This window comes from Callithrix jacchus, chromosome 8 (assembly GCF_049354715.1).
Source record: "Callithrix jacchus isolate 240 chromosome 8, calJac240_pri, whole genome shotgun sequence".
Classification (NCBI taxonomy): domain Eukaryota; kingdom Metazoa; phylum Chordata; class Mammalia; order Primates; family Cebidae; genus Callithrix; species Callithrix jacchus.
The window spans coordinates 58,395,191-58,413,241 of record NC_133509.1 but is presented as its reverse complement, the minus strand read 5'-3'; the positions used below and the strand labels follow the sequence as shown (position 1 = coordinate 58,413,241).

Below are 18,051 nucleotides of genomic sequence, written 5' to 3'. Positions count from 1 at the left end.
AAGGCTTCTGCAATCTAAATGGGAGATCAGGAATTCTGGGCTTGGGGTCTATACTGAGCAGCTTGCTGAGGCCCTCACCATTTTTTAAAACCTCAGGATATAGAGTGGATAGTGCCTTCTCCCAGCAGTTTCTAGTCTGTGACCCAGTGCTAGAGCTGCCTGTAAAACAGATCTTTGATTGTGCTGGGCTGTGCTTCCAGGGGCTGGAAGAAGATTGTGAGATTGGTGTTAGAGGGAAGACTGTGAGGATAGATGGGAAATGAAAACAGCACAAATCTTGTGTAAAATAGATAAGCATCTCTTATTATTGGATGGTCTTTGTGGGAAGGTCTGTGGCACACAGAGGATGTTAGTGAATATCAAATTGCTCGTATTTTCTGCAAGCCTGGTGGCTACCCTATTCCCAGAAAGGGGTACTACGTTTTCTTGCTAGACTACAGCCTCAGGTCACATTTTGTGCACACGTCTCTCTAGGGCCTCAAGCTCAGCCAACACCTCTTTGGGCAGATCCTGGTTGACCTGCTCTGTCAGGTAGCTCCGAATGTCACGAACCTCCTGTTCCCAGAAGTCCTTGGGGAGGGAGAACAGCTGAGTGGTGTCTATAGCTCCGAGGCCACTGAGATCCAAGGCTTCTTCCTTTGGCACCAGCCCAATGGGTGTCTCTCGGGCACTGTCCTCCCCTTCTAACCGCCGGCATATCCAGTCTAGCACCCGAGCATTCTCCCCAAAGCCTGGCCACAGGAAGCGGCCTGCCTCATCACGCCGGAACCAGTTGACATGGAAGATACGAGGCAGCTGGGCCCCCTTGCGACACTCCATGCTCAGCCAGTGTTCCAGGTAGTGCCCGAAGTTGTAGCCAAAAAAGGGCCGCATGGCAAATGGGTCGTGCATGATGATCTTCCCTAGGGAGGGGAGCAGGATGGGTAAGGAATCTTCCTCCTCACTGGGGAAGGGAAGGGCACCCTGCATCCAGTTGGAGGAAGCTGTGAAAGGCTCATGGTTCTGGAATATCATCAGGGATGGGGAAAAGATAGAGGTGGGAAGAGGTAGGGCCATATCAGACTCCAGGGGTGGGCAAAAGGAAGGTCTGGCTCAGGGAGGGAGAGAGGAGGTGCTGTGTGCACACAGAGGAGAGAGAGGAATGGGGTAGGTGCTCACCTTTGTGTTCTGCTGCAGCAGTGGACTCAGAGCGCATAGCACTGCCCACAAACACCCCATGACGCCAGTTGAAGGCCTCGTATACCAGGGGTACCCCTAGATCACCAATGAACAGTCACAGACAGTCCTTTTCTTTGGACCCTCACTCCAGCCCTTCTGGTGAGCTTGACTGATACTCTCTCTCCTAGGACCTTGGCTATCCCATTTTCAAACCCTTTGCCTTCTTCCAGGTTTGCATTCACCAGGGGAGAACCCTGGAGACAGACAGCTACAAGTGAGATCCTGGCTGAGGCTCTGGATCAGAGGCAGGTAGGCCCTAATACAGAGAGAGCCCTTTTGCCAAGAACATGGAGCTCACGTGTTGTTTACCTTTGGGTCTGCGGCCACCAAAGATGATGGCATCAATGGGGACACCCTCTGGGGCCTCCCAGGCTGGGTCCATGATGGGGCACTGGCGAGCTGGGGCACAAAATCGAGAGTTGGGATGTGCACAGGGCTCCTTGTCACCTGGCAGAAGAAATACAAACACTATTGTTTCCAAGGTCATGTCAACCCCCAACATATACATATATGGGCACACATTCTTGCTTTTTTTTTTTTTCTTTCCCCTCATCAGCTGCCTAGAACCTTTTGTAATAAGGAGCAGAGAAAAGGGAGCCAGGACATCTCCAAAAGCTCAGGTTATTCAGCCACAAAGGTGCTGCCAGCTGAGCTATGTGAGAAAAGAGTGGGAGAGGAATTGGGGTTTGGCAGTGCACTAATGTTCATGCTACACTCCAGGCACTTGGCACTGACCAGGGCTCAAGGGAATGGAGTTAGATATGGGCATAAGGTTATAATAACCTTTCCCCCAGACACTATTTCCTTATTTGAAAGATTATTATTTACATAAATACTCAAACCTAAAGCAAAAATGGAGAATGTCGGCTCAGTACTTCAGACAACCGACAAACTGGGGAAGACAGGCTCTCCTAAGTTATCAAAATGGAAACAGGAATTTATTTTATTTTATTGTTTTGGGACGGAGTCTCACTCTGTTGCCCAGGCTGGAGTGCAGCGGCACAATCTTGGCTCACTGCAATCTCTGACTCCCAGATTCAAGCAATTCTCCTGCCTCAGCCTCCCAAGTAGCTGGGATTACAGGCGCTCAATACCACACTTGGCTGATTTTTTTTTTTTGCATTTTTAGTAGAGATGGCGTTTCACCATGTTGGCCAGGCTGGTTTCGAACCCCTGACCTTAGGTGATCCACCTGCCTCAGCCTCCCAAAGTGCTAGGATTACAGATGTGAGACACCATGATTTTATTTTATTTTATTAATTAATTATTTATTTTTGAGACAGAGTCTCGCACTGTTACTCATGCTGGAGTGTAGTGGCCCAATCACGTCTTACTACAACCTCCGCCTCCTGGGATCAAGCGATTCTCTTGCCTCAGCCTCCTGAGTAGCTGGGATTACAGGCATGCGCCACCATGCCCAGCTAATTTTTTTTTTTTTTGTATTTTTAGTAGAGACGGGGTTTCACCATGTTGACCAGGATGGTCTTGATCTCTTGACCTCATGATCCACCCGCCTTGGCCTCCCAAAGTGCTGGGATTACAGGCTTGAGCCACTGCGGCCGGCCCAGCTAATTTTTGTTTTTTTTTAGTAGAGACGGGGTTTCACCATGTTGGCCAGACTAGTCTCGAACTCCTAACCTCAGGTGATCTACCCGCCTCGGCCTCCCAAAGTGCTGGGATTACAGGTGTGAGCCACTGCACCCAGCCAGAAATTGATTTTAAAACTAACAAAATGCTGGTGATTTCCCAGGCCTGCTTAGACCCTGATGAAGTGATAGGGCCTGAAGAACACAGACAGGGATATCACATGGGTAGGCATAACCTCAGGAGCCCAGGTCACACTTGGCACCTTCAGGTGTCCTGGAGAGGGGTTGGGATTAGTCAGTGGCACATGTATGAAGCACCACTGTGGGGCCCCTGAGTGGCACCTTCTCTGCTGGAGGTCGATGGTCAGACCTGGAGGGTGGGAAAACCATGGAGTCTAAATCCCCACCTTCTCCCATCCCCCAGTTTCTGCCTCCCCTCACAGATAAGAGCCATCTTTCATCAGCACCCAGTGCAGGACCCTAACACAGGGTATTATTCTGGGAATTGAAGCTGGGCACAAGATGCCCTAGGTATGCCCCTGAATCTGGAGATGATGAAAGGGTTGGGGAACTAGTCTGTGGGGAAAGATTAAAGTTTCTCGGATTTCTCAGTTGGGTGGGAAGGCTGAGGGGGGCTTAATGATGGTGTTAGAGAAAATAAAGGGTGATTAGATGAGGCAAAGAGGGTGACTGCTAGGCCAGCCTGGCAAACCTGAATATAGGCTGCAGTGACCATAAGGCCACCCTCCCCTTCCATGCTCTTCTTTGCTCATGCCCCCTTGGTGTCTGGACTGCCTGACTACAGATGGCCATGGAAAGAATGTTGAAGAGTGCAGGGCTGAGGGAGAGGTGGGACTTCCAGGCACCCAGGGTAATGACAGGATTCAGAAATCGGCTTCAGGGAAAGACTCAAGCACTGACCTAATTTTGTTTGTAGGAAGGATTGGGGTGAATGATTTGGAGGAACAGGGGAAGGGGAAGGGTAACAATACTGATGTTTAGACAGTGGTTATTACACAGGGGGAGCCAAGTGGCAGGAAGAGAGTTGGAGCAGAGGAGGCGGGTTTTCTTTCTTCCTAATGGGTCAAACTTTATAGATTGTGCTTGTAGTCCAATACCTTCTGTAACAATTTACAAAAGTCCTTCCTTTTCCTTTCATTAAAAAAGTCCAGCCTGTATTTATTATTGAGAATTTAGTATGTATTTGTCAGTGTGTTAAACCCTTTCTATGCACTATTTAATCCTCCGACAACCTCATGAGATAGGTAGTATCATAACTACCCTCATTCAACGGATGTGGAAACTAAAGTTTAAGGATGTTGAGCAACTTAGCCAGATCACAAAACCAGTGACTGGTGGAGTTAGGACACAAACTGAGATTTTGCCTGGGACTGGAAACTGCAAATATTCATGACTTCCTGCACCTCCTGGCAGTCCTAGAAGATGGTTGGAGGTTGTGGAGAAGGCTTTTCCACCATTAGGGTGCTGAGCCCTGGAGGTTGTGCCAGAACTTCCCCATCACACATACCAGGTTTCCAGGGTTTGCCCAGCCAGGAGGTCACAGTAACACCATGTGAAAGAGGCTGGTCGATGCCCTCCCAGTACACGCCGCCATCGCTGGTCTCAGCCACGTTGGTAAAAAGAGTGTTACTCTGGATTGTAGCCATGGCGTTGGGATTGGTCGTAGCCGAAGTACCAGGGGCAACCCCAAAGAAGCCATTCTCAGGGTTGATGGCCCGGAGTCGACCTTTTAGGAGAAGTGAAAGAAAGGAGGGACCAAACAAGGAAAAATTAAGATGTAAGACCAACGAAGGTCCTGCTCCACCACCCTCGCCACCGTCCTGAGATGGACCCAAGATCTGATGAGGAAAGGCTATCTCTAGGGTGGCTGTGCTGCCAGAGGAATGGGGCAGGGTGGGCTGTTCAGGAAAAGTTCTCACTCACAAAGTCACTGTGGACACTGGAGAAGAGACCCTGAGGCTCTGACAAGAGCCAGAACTAAGAGTTTGATCCAAGGGTCCCTCACCTTCACTGTCAAACCTCATCCAAGCAATGTCATCCCCCACACACTCCACTTTCCAGCCTGGCAGTGCGGGCCGCATCATGGCCAGGTTGGTCTTGCCACAGGCACTGGGGAAGGCAGCTGCCACATAGCGCTTCTTCCCTGCAGGGTTGGTGATGCCCAGGATCTGCACATTGAGGAGAGAGGGAATAGGAAAGAGGTAATCAAAGGTGAGGGCATGGTCTGCATGGGGAAGGACAACTAGAGTTTAACAGGGAGAATGAATGTTTATTCGCTACATAGGTGATTGCCCTGCCATCAGGCCTGGGGTAGTAGCAGGGGAAGCCCCAACATTCAGCAGCCTGGGGCCAAAGCTTTGGGCCTTCAAGTGGAGTCCCTGTCCACCAGCCTGGCACCTGGCAAGAGGGAGGTGAGGCTAAGGCAGACTGGCCAGGCCCCACCCCTGCCCCATCCCCGGCAGCTGCCCTGCTTCTCACCAGGCCCTCACCAGCATGTGCTCTGCCAGCCAGCCCTCATCCCGGGCCAGCCGAGAGGCGATGCGCAGGGCAAAGCACTTCTTGCCCAGCAGGGAGTTGCCACCATAGCCGCTGCCGAAGGAGACGATCTCCCGCTGGTCAGGCACGTGGCCAATCAGGGTTTTCTCTGGGTTGCACGGCCACTGGCTCACTGGCTCCCCTGGGGACAATGGGGTCATGGGGTGGCTGGCAGTGGCATCAGGAACGGGGGTGTCAGGGGTTGGCAGAAGAGACACTTGGGAGCAGTGGCAGCACCAAGAGGTGGCTGAGGCCCCCCACCTCATAATAGCCATCAGCTTCCATGCCCCTATTCTTGGACATGGACTTTTCTCAATCTTGTGCAAAGTCCTCTGCAAACATAGCTTCAGCCCCGCTGGGGATGCTGCTCTGGATCTTGGGAATTAGGCTGCCAGAAAGCACAGCTTCTTAGAGTCTGTGGAGAGCTAAGATTTGGGATTTCTTCCGAGTGCAAGAAGGCCTCCGTGTCCTTCCTGGGGCAGAGCAGGTGCTTACCTTGTCCTGTCAGGGGCTGGCCCACGGAGTGTAGACACTTGACAAAGTCACCATCTCCCAGGGCCTGAAGCACAGGTGTCCCCAGTCGGGTCATAATACGCATGCTTGCCACCACATAGGCTGAGTCAGTGAGCTGTACCCCGATGCGGGACAGTGGGGAGCCCACAGGACCCATGCTGAATGGAAGCACATACATGGTGCGGCCTGTGGAGGAAAGCATCCCCTGGATGAAGGTTCCAAATCTGTTCATGTCTTCCATGCCCCTGCCACTGTGTCCCTGTCCTGGTTACCCTGCATGCAGCCTGGAAACCTCTCATCCACAGCTCGCTGGAAATCAGCTGGGGACATCCAGTTGCCCAGCTGCCCACGGGCCCCACCAGCTGGGAGAGGTACTGTGTCCCGCTGAGAAGGAGTTACAATCACCGTCTTGCTCTCTACTCGTGCCACGTCCTTGGGGTCTGTGCGGGCCAGCCAGCTGGGGGAGAGGGGATTGTTAGGAAGATGATGGCCAGCAGCTTTCCTTTGTCCCTAGACCCACTATTTCAAGTACAACTTTGACTCCAGGTCTTCTGTTGGCCTTATTTTTCTCCATCCAATCACATCTCAGTCCCTTCCTCTGGGCTTTGTGCCATCTAAGGGGTGTTCCCCAAGGTCCCAGCCCTCTGGAGGTCTCTGCCCTTGGCAAAAGCTCCCTCAACTGGTGAGAGAGAGAGGAAAAAAAAAAAAAGCAAAGGATCTTATTTGTATCAGCTTCTTCATTTAACATTAAAATACAAGCCAGGCAGGTACAGTGGCTCACGCCTATAATTCCAATATTTTGGGAGGCTGAGATGGGTGGATCACTTGAGGTCAGGCGTTTGAGAACAGCCTGGCCAACATGGTGAAACCTTGTCTTTAGTAAAAATACAAAAATTAGCCGGGCATGGTGGTGCATGCCTGTAATCATAGCTATTCACAAGGCTGAGGCAGGAGAATTGCTTAAACCTGGGAGGCAGAAGCTGCAGTGAGCCAAGATTGCGCCACTGCACTCCATCCTGGACTACAAAGCGAGACTCCATCTCAAAAAAAAAAAAAAAATCCCAGTTTCTGAGTCTGTTTCCCTCAAAGCTCTCATTCTTGTTCATTCCATTGGGATGGTCTAGTTAAGTCGATTTTGCTTTGGTGAACCCAAAGTGGCCTGAGAGCACCTATCTTGCAGGTTGTGGAGCCCAAGGCTTACCAGTTATTGTACTTGGGGAGCTTTCGGATGAGACCGTGCTGCTCCAGCAGGGTCAGTGTGGCAGTATTCTCAGCCTCAGTTCCATCACAGATGTGGATGCCCTCTGGTTGGCACAGGCGGGCGCTGCGTTCTACAAAATCTTGAACACTGGCAGGAAGCTGGCCCAGATCTCCACTAAGTACTCGCAGGGTCTGGATGCTACGGCATAATGGCCAGCCCAAGGGCCTCAGCCCATGCCAGCTATGCCTGCAGGAGAAACAGGGAGGCCATGAGCTAGCTGCTGTCATGTAGGGTGGATAAGGCAGGTGGTGGGGAGACAGAAAGTTTGGGCTGCTGCAACCTGCTAAAACATGTCTGTGTGCAGGGACCATGAAGAGTAGTTTGCAGTTGGTGTGTGGGATCTGTTCAGGACACAGGTATCTTGTAGCCTTTATGAGGCTTAAGGAGGGTGTCTCTTGGTCAGCAAGGGACAGACATGGCCAAATGAGCAAAAAAGGCACATGTCTGGCTGTGCAGAAGTGTCTATGAAGGCATGCTGATGTTATTGCCTGTGTAGCCCATACCCATGTTTAACTGTCTAATCAATGTTTAGAAATAAGAAGGGGCCTTTGGCACAAGTGTCAAGAAGCTAGGCCCAGGTGACAACTTCATATGTCTGGTGTGTGAAGCCTTATCCATTTTATTTCCATTTTCAAGTATCATTTTTTTATGAGTTAAAATGGCAGCTGTTTTTATTTTTTTTCCTTTTGGTGTGTATGCTGTAAGACTATGAAAGCCCCGAGCAAAGATCCCAGTCTTTGAGGTAGTATAACGTCTTTCCAGTGCCAGGTTTCTAGATGTGGGCTCTCACACAGAGAATAGGTGGCTGGATGCTGAGCTTCCAGGACCTGGATCTGCTGCTGCCCATTTGGACCAACAATGATTGCATAAAATGTTGCTCTCAGGTAAGTATTTTTCAACTGTGTGGAAGGTTGACCACTGGGGAATGAGTGTCACTGGCTGGGGTTCATGAGCTTAATTCTCAGGAGGTCAGTGTCCTGTTGTCTGTCCTCTCATGGCCCTGGGAGGGAGAGAAGCAAGGTCTGCTCTGATTGGCCTGGACCCAAGGTGAAGTAAGCCCAAGAGAGCAAAGGCCATGAGAGGGATGTTACTCTCCTCCTCTACCAAGGCTTCATCCATCAGAAACTGCCCCCCCCACACCCAGGACCATGTGATCCTGTGCTTCCCTTGGCTCTCCTTCCTAGAGGTCATATGCTCAGAGAGCCTTGGTGTTGGTGGGAGGGTGGAACAGCAGCCTGCCAGCAGCTTGGACTCAGAGGGTGTTAGCCTGAGGAAGGGAGAAAACTCAGAGCATGGATGTGGATGCGGAAGCTTGAGTCTGGCTGGGCTAGAGGCTGGGATCTTTCCACCAAAGCAGGATAGATGATCACTGTGGCCCAGGGGCAGGGGAGAGGGCTACTGGGTCCTGGGTCTGTTCCTGCCTCAGAGGGAAGTTCTCCTTGAGCATTAATTTTCAAGACACGCAGTCTTGGCTGGGTATGGTGGCTCACGCCTGTAATCCCAGCACTTTGGGAGGTCGAGGTGGGCGGATCATTTGAGGTCAGGAGTTCAAGACCAGCCTGGCCAACATGGTGAAACCCCGTCTCTATAAAAACAAAACAAAACAAAAGGACACACAGTCTTGAGAAGAGCCTCTCTGCAGCTAGAGCCTGGCTCAGGTTATCTCTTGTGAAGCCCCCACACCCTCCTCCAGGCCCCTAAGTGGGCCCTTTCCTCCAGAGACCACCCACAAGGGCTAGCCAAGTGGAACGGGCTGTGGGAGGGATGTGGGTCACTTCCGACTCTGGGACAAAAGCCAAGGAGAAGAGAGGTCTCAGAGAACAGAAAGGAGTCTAAGAGGACGAGCAGACAAGCAGGAGGAGCCTAGGGGTTTCAGGTCTGGGCAGAGGAAGAAGCCAAGCTACGTAAGAAATGTACTGGGACCTGGGTTCCACCACAAGGCAAGGTGGCGCCCACCTCCCACCTTGCTTGCCTCCCTCCCCTGGCCCCAGGTCCCTCGGGCTGCGCTGGACTTCCGCTAGGTTCCAGTCCTTCCAGTCCGGGAATGGATGTTTAACCTTCCACCTTCTTTTGGGGCTTTGAGCTCAGTCTCCTGGGGCTCACGTACCCTTGTCCCCAGGGCCCTGAACCCTCTGGAAGCACCCTGGGGCGTGGGCTGGGAGCCCGTTAGAGGTCCAAGGAAGGTATCTGGGAAGGAAAGGAGGATTTGCGGTGACCCGGCTTAGCAGAGACGAGTGAGGAGGGGGAGGAAGTTCTGAGAGTGGCAGAGAGAGACCGCGCTGTCGGAGGCGAGCGAGGCAGAGAAGAGGAGGTGCGGGCGGAAACGAGGAGCCCCGGCCGGCTGCCCTCCCGAGAAACCGCACGGAGCTGGAGGCCAAACCGTAGCAATCGCCCCTGCCCGCCTCCGCCTAGGATGGGAAACCTGGCCGAGGCTGAGAGCAGGAGAGCGCCACTGTCAGCCCCAAGGGGGCGAGCGCCGCGGAAGGTGCGGCTGGGCCCCGGAAGGTGCGGCTGGGCCCCGGGCCGGGGGTCACTCACCGCAGGCCGGGGCGGTACAAAGCGGCCATAGCACCTGCGGGGTAGCCACGGAACCGAGCGGAGCCGGGGAGGTATGGAAGGCGGGGAAAGAGGGAGCGCGACGAAGCGAGCCACAGCCGAGGCTGGCGGGAGGCGCTTAAAAAGGAGGCGGGCATCCCGGGGGCGGAACCCGGCCGGGCGGCGCGAGCTTTCCTCCGCCCTCCCGGCAGGCCGGCTCCCTAGGCCGCCGCGGGGCTCCGGCCCCAGGACAACCCAGCCTCCACCCCAACCTCTGCCTCCCTACCGCCAAACCCACCTCTCCCATTGGAGGACTGGGTCCGCTCTTCGGCCCAGGACTTCGAGGCCCCGCCCCTTATCCTCCACCGCCCTCCCCGCCGCACATGATGTAACTTTGAGAACTCTTGCTCTCGGGAGAGACACTAGGTGGCAAACAAGCTAGGGATGAGGGGCGAGGTTAGGGGTGGGAACCCATAGGGGCCAGACGTCTAGAAGTTAGGGGGTTGGGCATTGCCTTTCCAGTTCCTCCTGGGGACCCGACACCCTGAGCCTTGGGCCTTTCTGTAGTCCAAGTCCCCAGTGGTAAGGTCTACATAGTCCCCAACTCCTAAATCCCCGTTTCTCCTCCTGAACAGGGCTCCTTTCTGCCTTACCATGAAATGGAGGCTCTCCATCCCTGGGTCTCTTTCTTGGTTTTCTGATCTGGTCATCCCCCTCCCCCGCCATGGAGTCTTGCTCATCACCCAGGCTGGAGTGCAGTGGCACCATCTCGGCTCACTGCAACCTTCGCCTCCCAGGTTCAAGCAATTCTCCTGCCTCAGCCCCCCAGGTAGCTGGGATTACAGGCACCAGCTACCACACTGGCTTAATTTTTGAGACGGCGTTTCACCATGTTGGCCAGGCTGGTCTCGAACTCCTGACCTCATGATCTGCTCGCCTTGGCCTACTAAAGTGCTGGGATTACAGGCGTGAGTCACCGCGCCCGTCCTGGTCATTCTTTCTCTCCACAATCCAATGAGGAAACACATCTGCCCACCCAAATACCACCATAAAGTCAGGTGATTTCTCAAGCTATATCTCCATTCGGACATCTCTCTCTCGACAACCTGAGACCACTGGATATCACCCACAATGCTATCTGGCACCTCAAACTCAGCATATCTATATGGGTGTCTGCTCAGCATCCACTCCCCCTTTCTGGTAATAGCAACCTGATTTTCTTTTGGGGGACCTCAGTCTGTATTGTCATGTGGGTCTGACATCACCGCTCCTGGGGGTAGGCTTGCAATTTGGCCAACTTTTGTATTCCTCACTCTCACTCTGGCCACAGCAATCAGGGATGTTCAAGGATGGGCATGTTCAAGGAGAGATCCCTCTTTAGGACTTTTTCTGAAAACTTTGGAAGTGAGCTCTCTTTTTCGTAGGTTGCTGAGCTGGTAGAATATAAGCCTGGAACTGCTGGGTCTTAGCTTGGCACTGCAAAGCAGGAATCTGAGACAGAAGCTAGCTAGAGGAAGCAGAGCAGGGAGATGGAGAGCAATGGATTCCTGATTTCAGTCGTAGGAATCGATGCATTTCTTTTCTTGCTCAAGCTAATTTTAATTGGAGTTCTGCCACTGGCAATAGAAATAATCTTGATTCTCAGATTTCTTAGAGTTCTATGCTGGAACATATTGGGATAAGGAGAGCTGGTCTCCAGCCATAGGTTTACTGCTGGTCCTCGTCTCTTGCCCCTCAGGCTCCAGCCTACACTCACCCTCAGGTATATATATTTGGGTCTCTTTCCCCCCAGTCTGTAGATCCAAACTCTGTCCATACTTACCCAGCTTAAAACGGATGCCTTTTGGCCAAACTTTGGACTTAAAGGCGTCACACTGGTGGCAGCATGGTGCACCTGAACGTCATCATCTTCTCCATAATCCTGCACCTGCTCTCATGGTTTCCTACCTCAGCAAATGGCACCATCATCTGGCCAATTGCCCCAGAGGGAATCAGTCTATTCTTATCCTCCATAGCCAATCGGATGCCAGGACCTTTGGATTTGTACTTCTCAATTAGCCCTTAAGTCTGCAACAATCCCCATGGCCACTGCCTTAGTTCAGGGCTTATCTCTCACCTGGCTTCAGGTGATAGCTTCTAAGGCACTTCTTGGACTCCTGCCTCTCCAAACACCAACCCCTCTCCCTATCAAGCCACTCCCCACACTGTGCATGCAAATCCACCATGGAGAGTTAAGAGAGAAGAATAATGTTTATGGTATGGACAGTAGGTGCCAGGCTCCATGTCAGTAACTCTGCATGCATAATTTCATTCCATTTCACAACTATATTTTATAGATGTGGACACTGAGGCTTAAAGAGTCATTTGCTCAAAGTCACACAACTGGTTAGCAGGAGAAATGGAATCTGAATCCAAATCTTTCTGACTCTAATTACCAAGTCTCCCTGCTCCTTGCAAATCCTATACTGTCCCCTCGATTTACCATTAAAAATTAGATCATATCACTCTTAGGCTTAAAAGCTCTTCAAGGCTCATTCTATCACATGGTGTCTGATGTCCTTCATAATCAGACTCTAATTTATCCAATGTTGTCACCCCCGCATCCCCACTTACCTCCTTTTCTCCTACGTTCTGAACTCTGAAGATTCCAGAGCACTTCTGTGAACTTTTTCTGCCCATCTGCACTCAAACACACATGAGCCTTTTCTGTTCATCCCTTAGAATGAACATCTCTTTCATCTGTGTTGGTACTATCCCATGTACATACCTATATTTTTGTACTTATCACACTTTACCATACTGTAGTTATTTTTATATGTCTGTAATCCTCCCTAGAGTGAGGATTTCAATCTTGTCTTCCTCCTAGCTCCTAGCATTACCTGGCCTATAGGGCTGAGGGCCCCACAGGGTCATGGGGTGAGCCTTATGCTGTGGTGAGGTGCAGGATTTGAGAAATAGAGAGACAGGACACAGAAGTACAAAGAAAATGCAGCTGGGCTCGGGGGGCCACGCCACCTATGAGTGGAGTCAGGCGAGGCCCTGAATGTCCAGAAGCATGAATATTTATTGTGTATAGGTTGGGGGCAGGGCAGTGAGTGAAATCATCTTTAAGGATAGTGATAGGGTCGTGAGCAATAAAACATGGGGTTCACCCCCATTAGGCCACCTAGGCCAGGAGGTGGACAGTGTGCAGCAAGGGGCCCATTCCCATGAAGGCAAGGGCTGTGTGCAGTAAGGGGTCCACCCCCATTAGGTCACCGAGGCTTGAAGGTGGGCCGTGCACAGTGAAGAGGGTGCAATGTGCAATACGTCTATCTATGGGCAAACTACTTCTAAGAAGATTTATACAAGGATGCTTTAAGTCACATAGCAGTGACAGAGCTATCAAGGTTACCGCCACCTTCTGGCAGCTTCCAATGGGTTCTATGGGAAGATGCTTTTCAAGCAGCACAGTAGCAAGAGCTGATAAAGTTCACAGTCACCAAGGTGGATTGCCATTCTGAGGGCAGCCTTCCACAAGAACTGGAGCAAGGTCCTACAACTCCTTTATCAGGAGGAGTGGCTCTCACCCCAAGCCTGCCATACAGCAGATAGCTTTATGATACTGAACGTTGCCGCCTGGACCATGGATTCTTGTCCTGGTATAACTGTTTTTCCCTTAAATCATGCTCTCCACTGTTCTGCTCTATGCATTCCTCTGATTATAAGCTGCTTATTCCTTAATTCATGCTCTGTACTGTGTCCACTCTAGGCATTCCTCCAATTATGAACTAAGATATAATTATAGGTATATATGTAGGGAAATATTCTTTAGGCACTCATATTAGCAATTATTATATGATTATATATAGAGGATTAGATAAAGGGATTCTTCAAACCCTAATTCTATAAACTAATATATGATTATAAAAGGAAATAGCTGAGTAGTAACACTATAAAGTGAGATATTCTTCAAGCCCTAACTGTGCCAGGGTTCTGCTTAGCTCTCATTCCTTGGTGCCTATATGGGGGGTTACCCACACTGGCCTAGAATAGGCACTTAATAAAAATTGGTTGAATGAATGAGTGCCACATTTCTGAATCATTCTTTCCCACCATTACTTCCTTCTCTAGCTTTAGGCAGACTGAGCAAGGGGATCATATGTGGATTTCCTTGCACTGTTCATGTCTCCTTATCTGCCACACGCTTTTCTTTAGTTTAGCTGCTGGGGAGCCTGACCCACCAGCTGGCCCCATGTCCAAGAAGTACCACCAGGGGGCAGAGTGTGACCAGCCTTGCCCTGATCTGCATTGTACTCCCAGGGGCTTCTGGGTTCATTCTGGAAGTCTCACAGCCCCCAAGTCGGGGATGCTGTAGTGTGCAGCCCAGAATCCCTCTTCAGGATCATGGTGCTCATTGTTCCAGCTGCTGAGTGTTGGCTGCTAATGACTCACAGCTGAATACTTCCTTGAGCACTATTTGTGGCCAAAGGAAGCTGTCTCAACAAATGCAATGCCTGCTTCCTGGGGGCAGTATGTATCCAATGACTGGTTGTTATAGCGTACAGAGGCCTAGCCCTTCGCCTCCGTTTGGGAAAACTCTGAAGATCCTTCCAAGCCCCAGAGCTCTTTATGCTCAGCTGATTACAACTGCAGTGCCGTTCAACTTTTCCCTTTCTCAGGTCCTGCTACTCTCACCTTCTTTGAAAGGCCCCCCTGAATAAACCACTTGCACTCAAGGTTCTATACCTGTGCTTCCAGCTGCAGGTATTCCCCAGGCTCAACTTGGTTATGGCATTAGCCCTCTAATACATTAGACTCTGATTTCCTTGTTGCCTTCCTCCACAAACACAAAGTGCTGACATACGTGATCTTTTTGTACACAAATCTGATCGCGTCATGTCTCTACTGAAAACCCTTCAGTAGCTTCTCCCTGCTTTTAGGATAAAGCCCAAACCCAGTGATCTCCCAGGCTCTGCATGATCGCCCCTGCCGACTTCTCCAGCCTCACTTATCACCATTCTACTCTCCGGCTACATGGATCTTTTCTCAGTTTTGTGAACATGTCTACCTCTTTCCTGCCTCAGAGCCTTTGCATATGTTGTTTCTGCAGCTTGGAACTCCCACCCTGTCCACACCTCCAGGCAGGGTCACTTCTTATGCACCTCATAAGACCAGTGTCTTATGACCAGTCTTGGTTTAATATGACTTTCTTAGGCAACCTGTCCCTGTGATGCATCCCCTCTGCCCTTGTATTACATAATGTCTTCATGAAAGAAAATTTCATAGCACATTCATCTTCGTTTAAATGACTTGTTTTTATGTAGACACATCTCTAACATATGTAGAACCTGGGGAAAGAGTACAAATAGAGGTTCTCAAACCTTGTGTTTAAATATTTAAAATAGGCTGGGTGTGGTGGCTCATGCCTTGTAATCCTAGCACTTTGGGAGGCAGAGGCTAGAGGATCGCTTGAGCCCAAGAGTTTAAGACCAGGCTGAACAACATAGTAAGACTTATCTACAAAAAATAAAAAATTAGCCAGGCATGGTGGTATGCACCTATAGTCCCAACCGCAGCTGTGATTGTACCACTGTACTCCAGCCTGGGTGACAGAATGAGACACTGTTTAAAAAAAAAAGTTAAAATGTATAACTCAGGGTCGGGTGCAGTGGCTCATGCCTGTAATCCCAGTGCTTTGGGAGGCTGAGGTGCACGGATCACTTGAGGTCAGGAGTTTGAGACCAGCCTGGCCAACATGAAACCCTGTCTCTACTAAAAATAGAAAAATTAGCCGGGCGTGATGGTGTGTGTCTGTAGTCCCAGCTACTCGGAAGGCTGAGCAAGGAGAATCACTTGAACCCAGGAGGCAGAAGTTGCAGTGAGCCGAGATCACACCACTGCACTCCAGCCAGGGTGACACAGCTATCTCAAAAAAAAAAAAAAAAAAAAGTATAATTCAGGCTAACAAACTGTTACACAAAATATATTCCATTCTTCTACCTTGACAAATACTTCACAATGGCCTGGAAGGCCAAGTTCAAAATTGTATTTTATTTGAAATCCTCAGGGTTCTGCACCAGAATATGGTGGTGTAGGGGAGGTGGTTTTGGCCACTGACCCTCAGCTGGGCCCACTTCGCCTCCCACCCGACACATCTTGGCTGCAAGCAGCCTTGTGTGGAACCATGTGGACCTCCCATCAGGCCATCCCAACTCTGTCCACAGACTCTTGCAAGCAACTACCCTTTGTCTACCCTTTGACCTTGGAATGTGTGAACCAGTCACGTGGTCCAGCCATGGGAAGGCAAACTCAGGGAAGTGGTCCATGTGGGTCTCAGGAGTGGGTTAAACCTTTTGGATAGGGAATGCTTTTTTTTTTTTTTTGACAGAGTTTTGCTCTTGTTGCCCGGGCTGGATTGTAATAGTGCCATCTGGGCTCACCACAACCTCTGCCTCCCAGGTTCAAGCAGTTTTCCTGTCTCAGCCTCCTGAGTAGCTGGGATTACAGGTGCCCACCACCATACCCAGCTAAGTTTTTTGTATTTTTAGTAGAGACAGGGTTTCACCATGTTGGTCAGGCTGGTCTCAACTCCTGACCTCAGGTGATCTGCCAGCCTTGGCCTCCCAAAGTGATGAGATTACAGGCATCAGCCACTGCGCCCAGCCTGGACAGGGAATGCTTAGCTATCTGGAGCATGGTCCTGAGAGGATTAGGGTATGGGCAGAGGAGAGTTAGACTCTTCACCCATGTGGTGGGATATAGCCAGAGGAGGGCCAGGATAGAGCCTTCTAAAGCACAGGGCCCAGTGCAGGGACCACTCCTGCCTGTGCTTAAGGGCAATAATTTTATTTTTTTGAGATGGTGTTTCTTTCTGTTGCCAAAGCTAGAGTGCGGTGGTGCCAACATGGCCCATTGCAGCCTCTATCTCCCCAGGCTCAGGTGATCCTCCCACCTCAATTTTTTTTATTTTTAGTAGGGACAGGGTTTTGCTGTGTTGCCCAGGCTGGTGTCAAACTTCTGGGCAATCCACCTGTCTTGGCCTTCCAAAGTGCTAGGATTACAGGTGTGAGACACTGCACCCAGCCAAAGGGCAATAATCTGATGTTTCCCTGTTTCATCAGTCTGTAAGTTTCATGAAGTCAGGGCTGGTATCAGTCTAAGTTACTGAGGTGTTGCCAATACCTTACACAGGGCCTGGTGCAGAATAGGTGTTTAATATGCATTTGTCAAATGAATGTAGGAGGTACACCAAGAAGAGGTTGAGGATTTGGATCCATTACTAAAGATCTAGATACAATGATACAGAACTGGGAAAGAGAACCAGGCTTTCAGGGTTCCAAAAATAAGAGTACAGGACAGGGGAGAGGAGGGTAGCATCCTGGAATGCTGACTGTCTCATCTTCTTTCCTTTCTCTTCATTTTCTACCCCACTCCTGCAGGCCCTTTGCCTGCCTGGCCCTCTTTCTCCATGGTCCAATATCAGTCCAGCCATATCTTTCTATCTTTCTGTCCTTTGGCCATTGCTCTTCCTCTGAGGCCTACGTATGTGTCTGTTTCTTTGAATTGGTGTCTAGGTCTTCGTGCCCAATCTTATGTCCTGTCCCTTCCTGCTACCACTCCTACTGTTCTAGTCCTTGTTCCTCTCCACCCCTCCTGTTGTCCCCTACTCCTTTCATGGTCCTCTCCTGGAAGACCTCTTCTCTTCACCCCTCTCTTCCATGTGCCTACATCTCTGTGTCTCCTTTAATCCAAATCCCTGTGGAGCCCCTGACTTGTCCTGTCCTCTATCCCATGTCTACACCTACTGCCTCCTGTCTTCTTCTTCTGTTCTATTATTCCTGGAGTCACTCTGGCTTCATCTTTTTCATCCCTATTTTCTTGTCTCCAGATATCCTTGAGCCTGTCTGTGTCAGTATTCATTTCCCAGTCTCCAGTGCATATGGGAGATGGGGTCTGCTTTCTGGGTCCCCACTGACTGCCACAGACTCTCCTCTCTGTGCCCTTGGTCCTTTCCTCTGGTGCAGACTGGGTCCAGCCTGAGCCCAACCCTCACTCCCCCAGCTCCTTTCCCTGGTTTAGTGGTGCCTGGTCTGAGCCCCCAGCGGCTCAACTTGCCTGAGCTTGTTTAGTCTGACTCCCTTAGCCTGTTAGCAGCTTAGCCCTCCCACCTCTCCTTTGAGCCCTCCAGTAAACAAGAGGATCAGTGCAGACCTGACAGCTGCTGGTTGGGGGCAAGTGTCTGGCCAGGCCAAAGCAGGCATGAAAAAGGGGCCGCACTCAACATTTCCCATTCTTCCTTCAACCAGGGAAATTGTAGAGTCTCTTTCCTGGGTGTCCACTTTAGAGAGCTATATTCCATGGGCATGTATGTGAGGTCCTCTCTCTCCATGATCCTCATTC

General features: G+C 50.7%; 1 protein-coding gene across 3 annotated transcripts; it reads right to left on the bottom strand.

Moving 5' to 3' along the window:
- Nucleotides 1-282: 282 nt before the first annotated feature.
- PCK2 (phosphoenolpyruvate carboxykinase 2, mitochondrial) lies at nucleotides 283-10,030 on the bottom strand. 3 transcript variants are annotated; one of them, XM_035260176.3, is made up of 10 exons: nucleotides 9,968-10,030; nucleotides 7,075-7,320; nucleotides 6,146-6,330; nucleotides 5,856-6,059; nucleotides 5,315-5,502; nucleotides 4,831-4,993; nucleotides 4,333-4,551; nucleotides 1,528-1,665; nucleotides 1,159-1,254; nucleotides 283-902 (listed from the first exon to the last, which is right to left on the bottom strand). In XM_035260176.3, exons 3-10 carry the CDS (start codon nucleotides 6,201-6,203, stop codon nucleotides 448-450), a joined length of 1,521 nt encoding a protein of 506 aa, XP_035116067.3. In that variant the 5' UTR covers nucleotides 6,204-6,330; nucleotides 7,075-7,320; nucleotides 9,968-10,030; the 3' UTR covers nucleotides 283-447. The 3 variants fall into 3 exon arrangements, with proteins under 3 accessions (XP_035116067.3, XP_002753699.4, XP_078190728.1); XM_002753653.4 differs by lacking the exon at nucleotides 9,968-10,030 and adding an exon at nucleotides 9,673-9,786; XM_078334602.1 differs by lacking the exons at nucleotides 1,159-1,254; nucleotides 9,968-10,030 and adding an exon at nucleotides 9,673-9,786.
- Nucleotides 10,031-18,051: the final 8,021 nt, after the last annotated feature.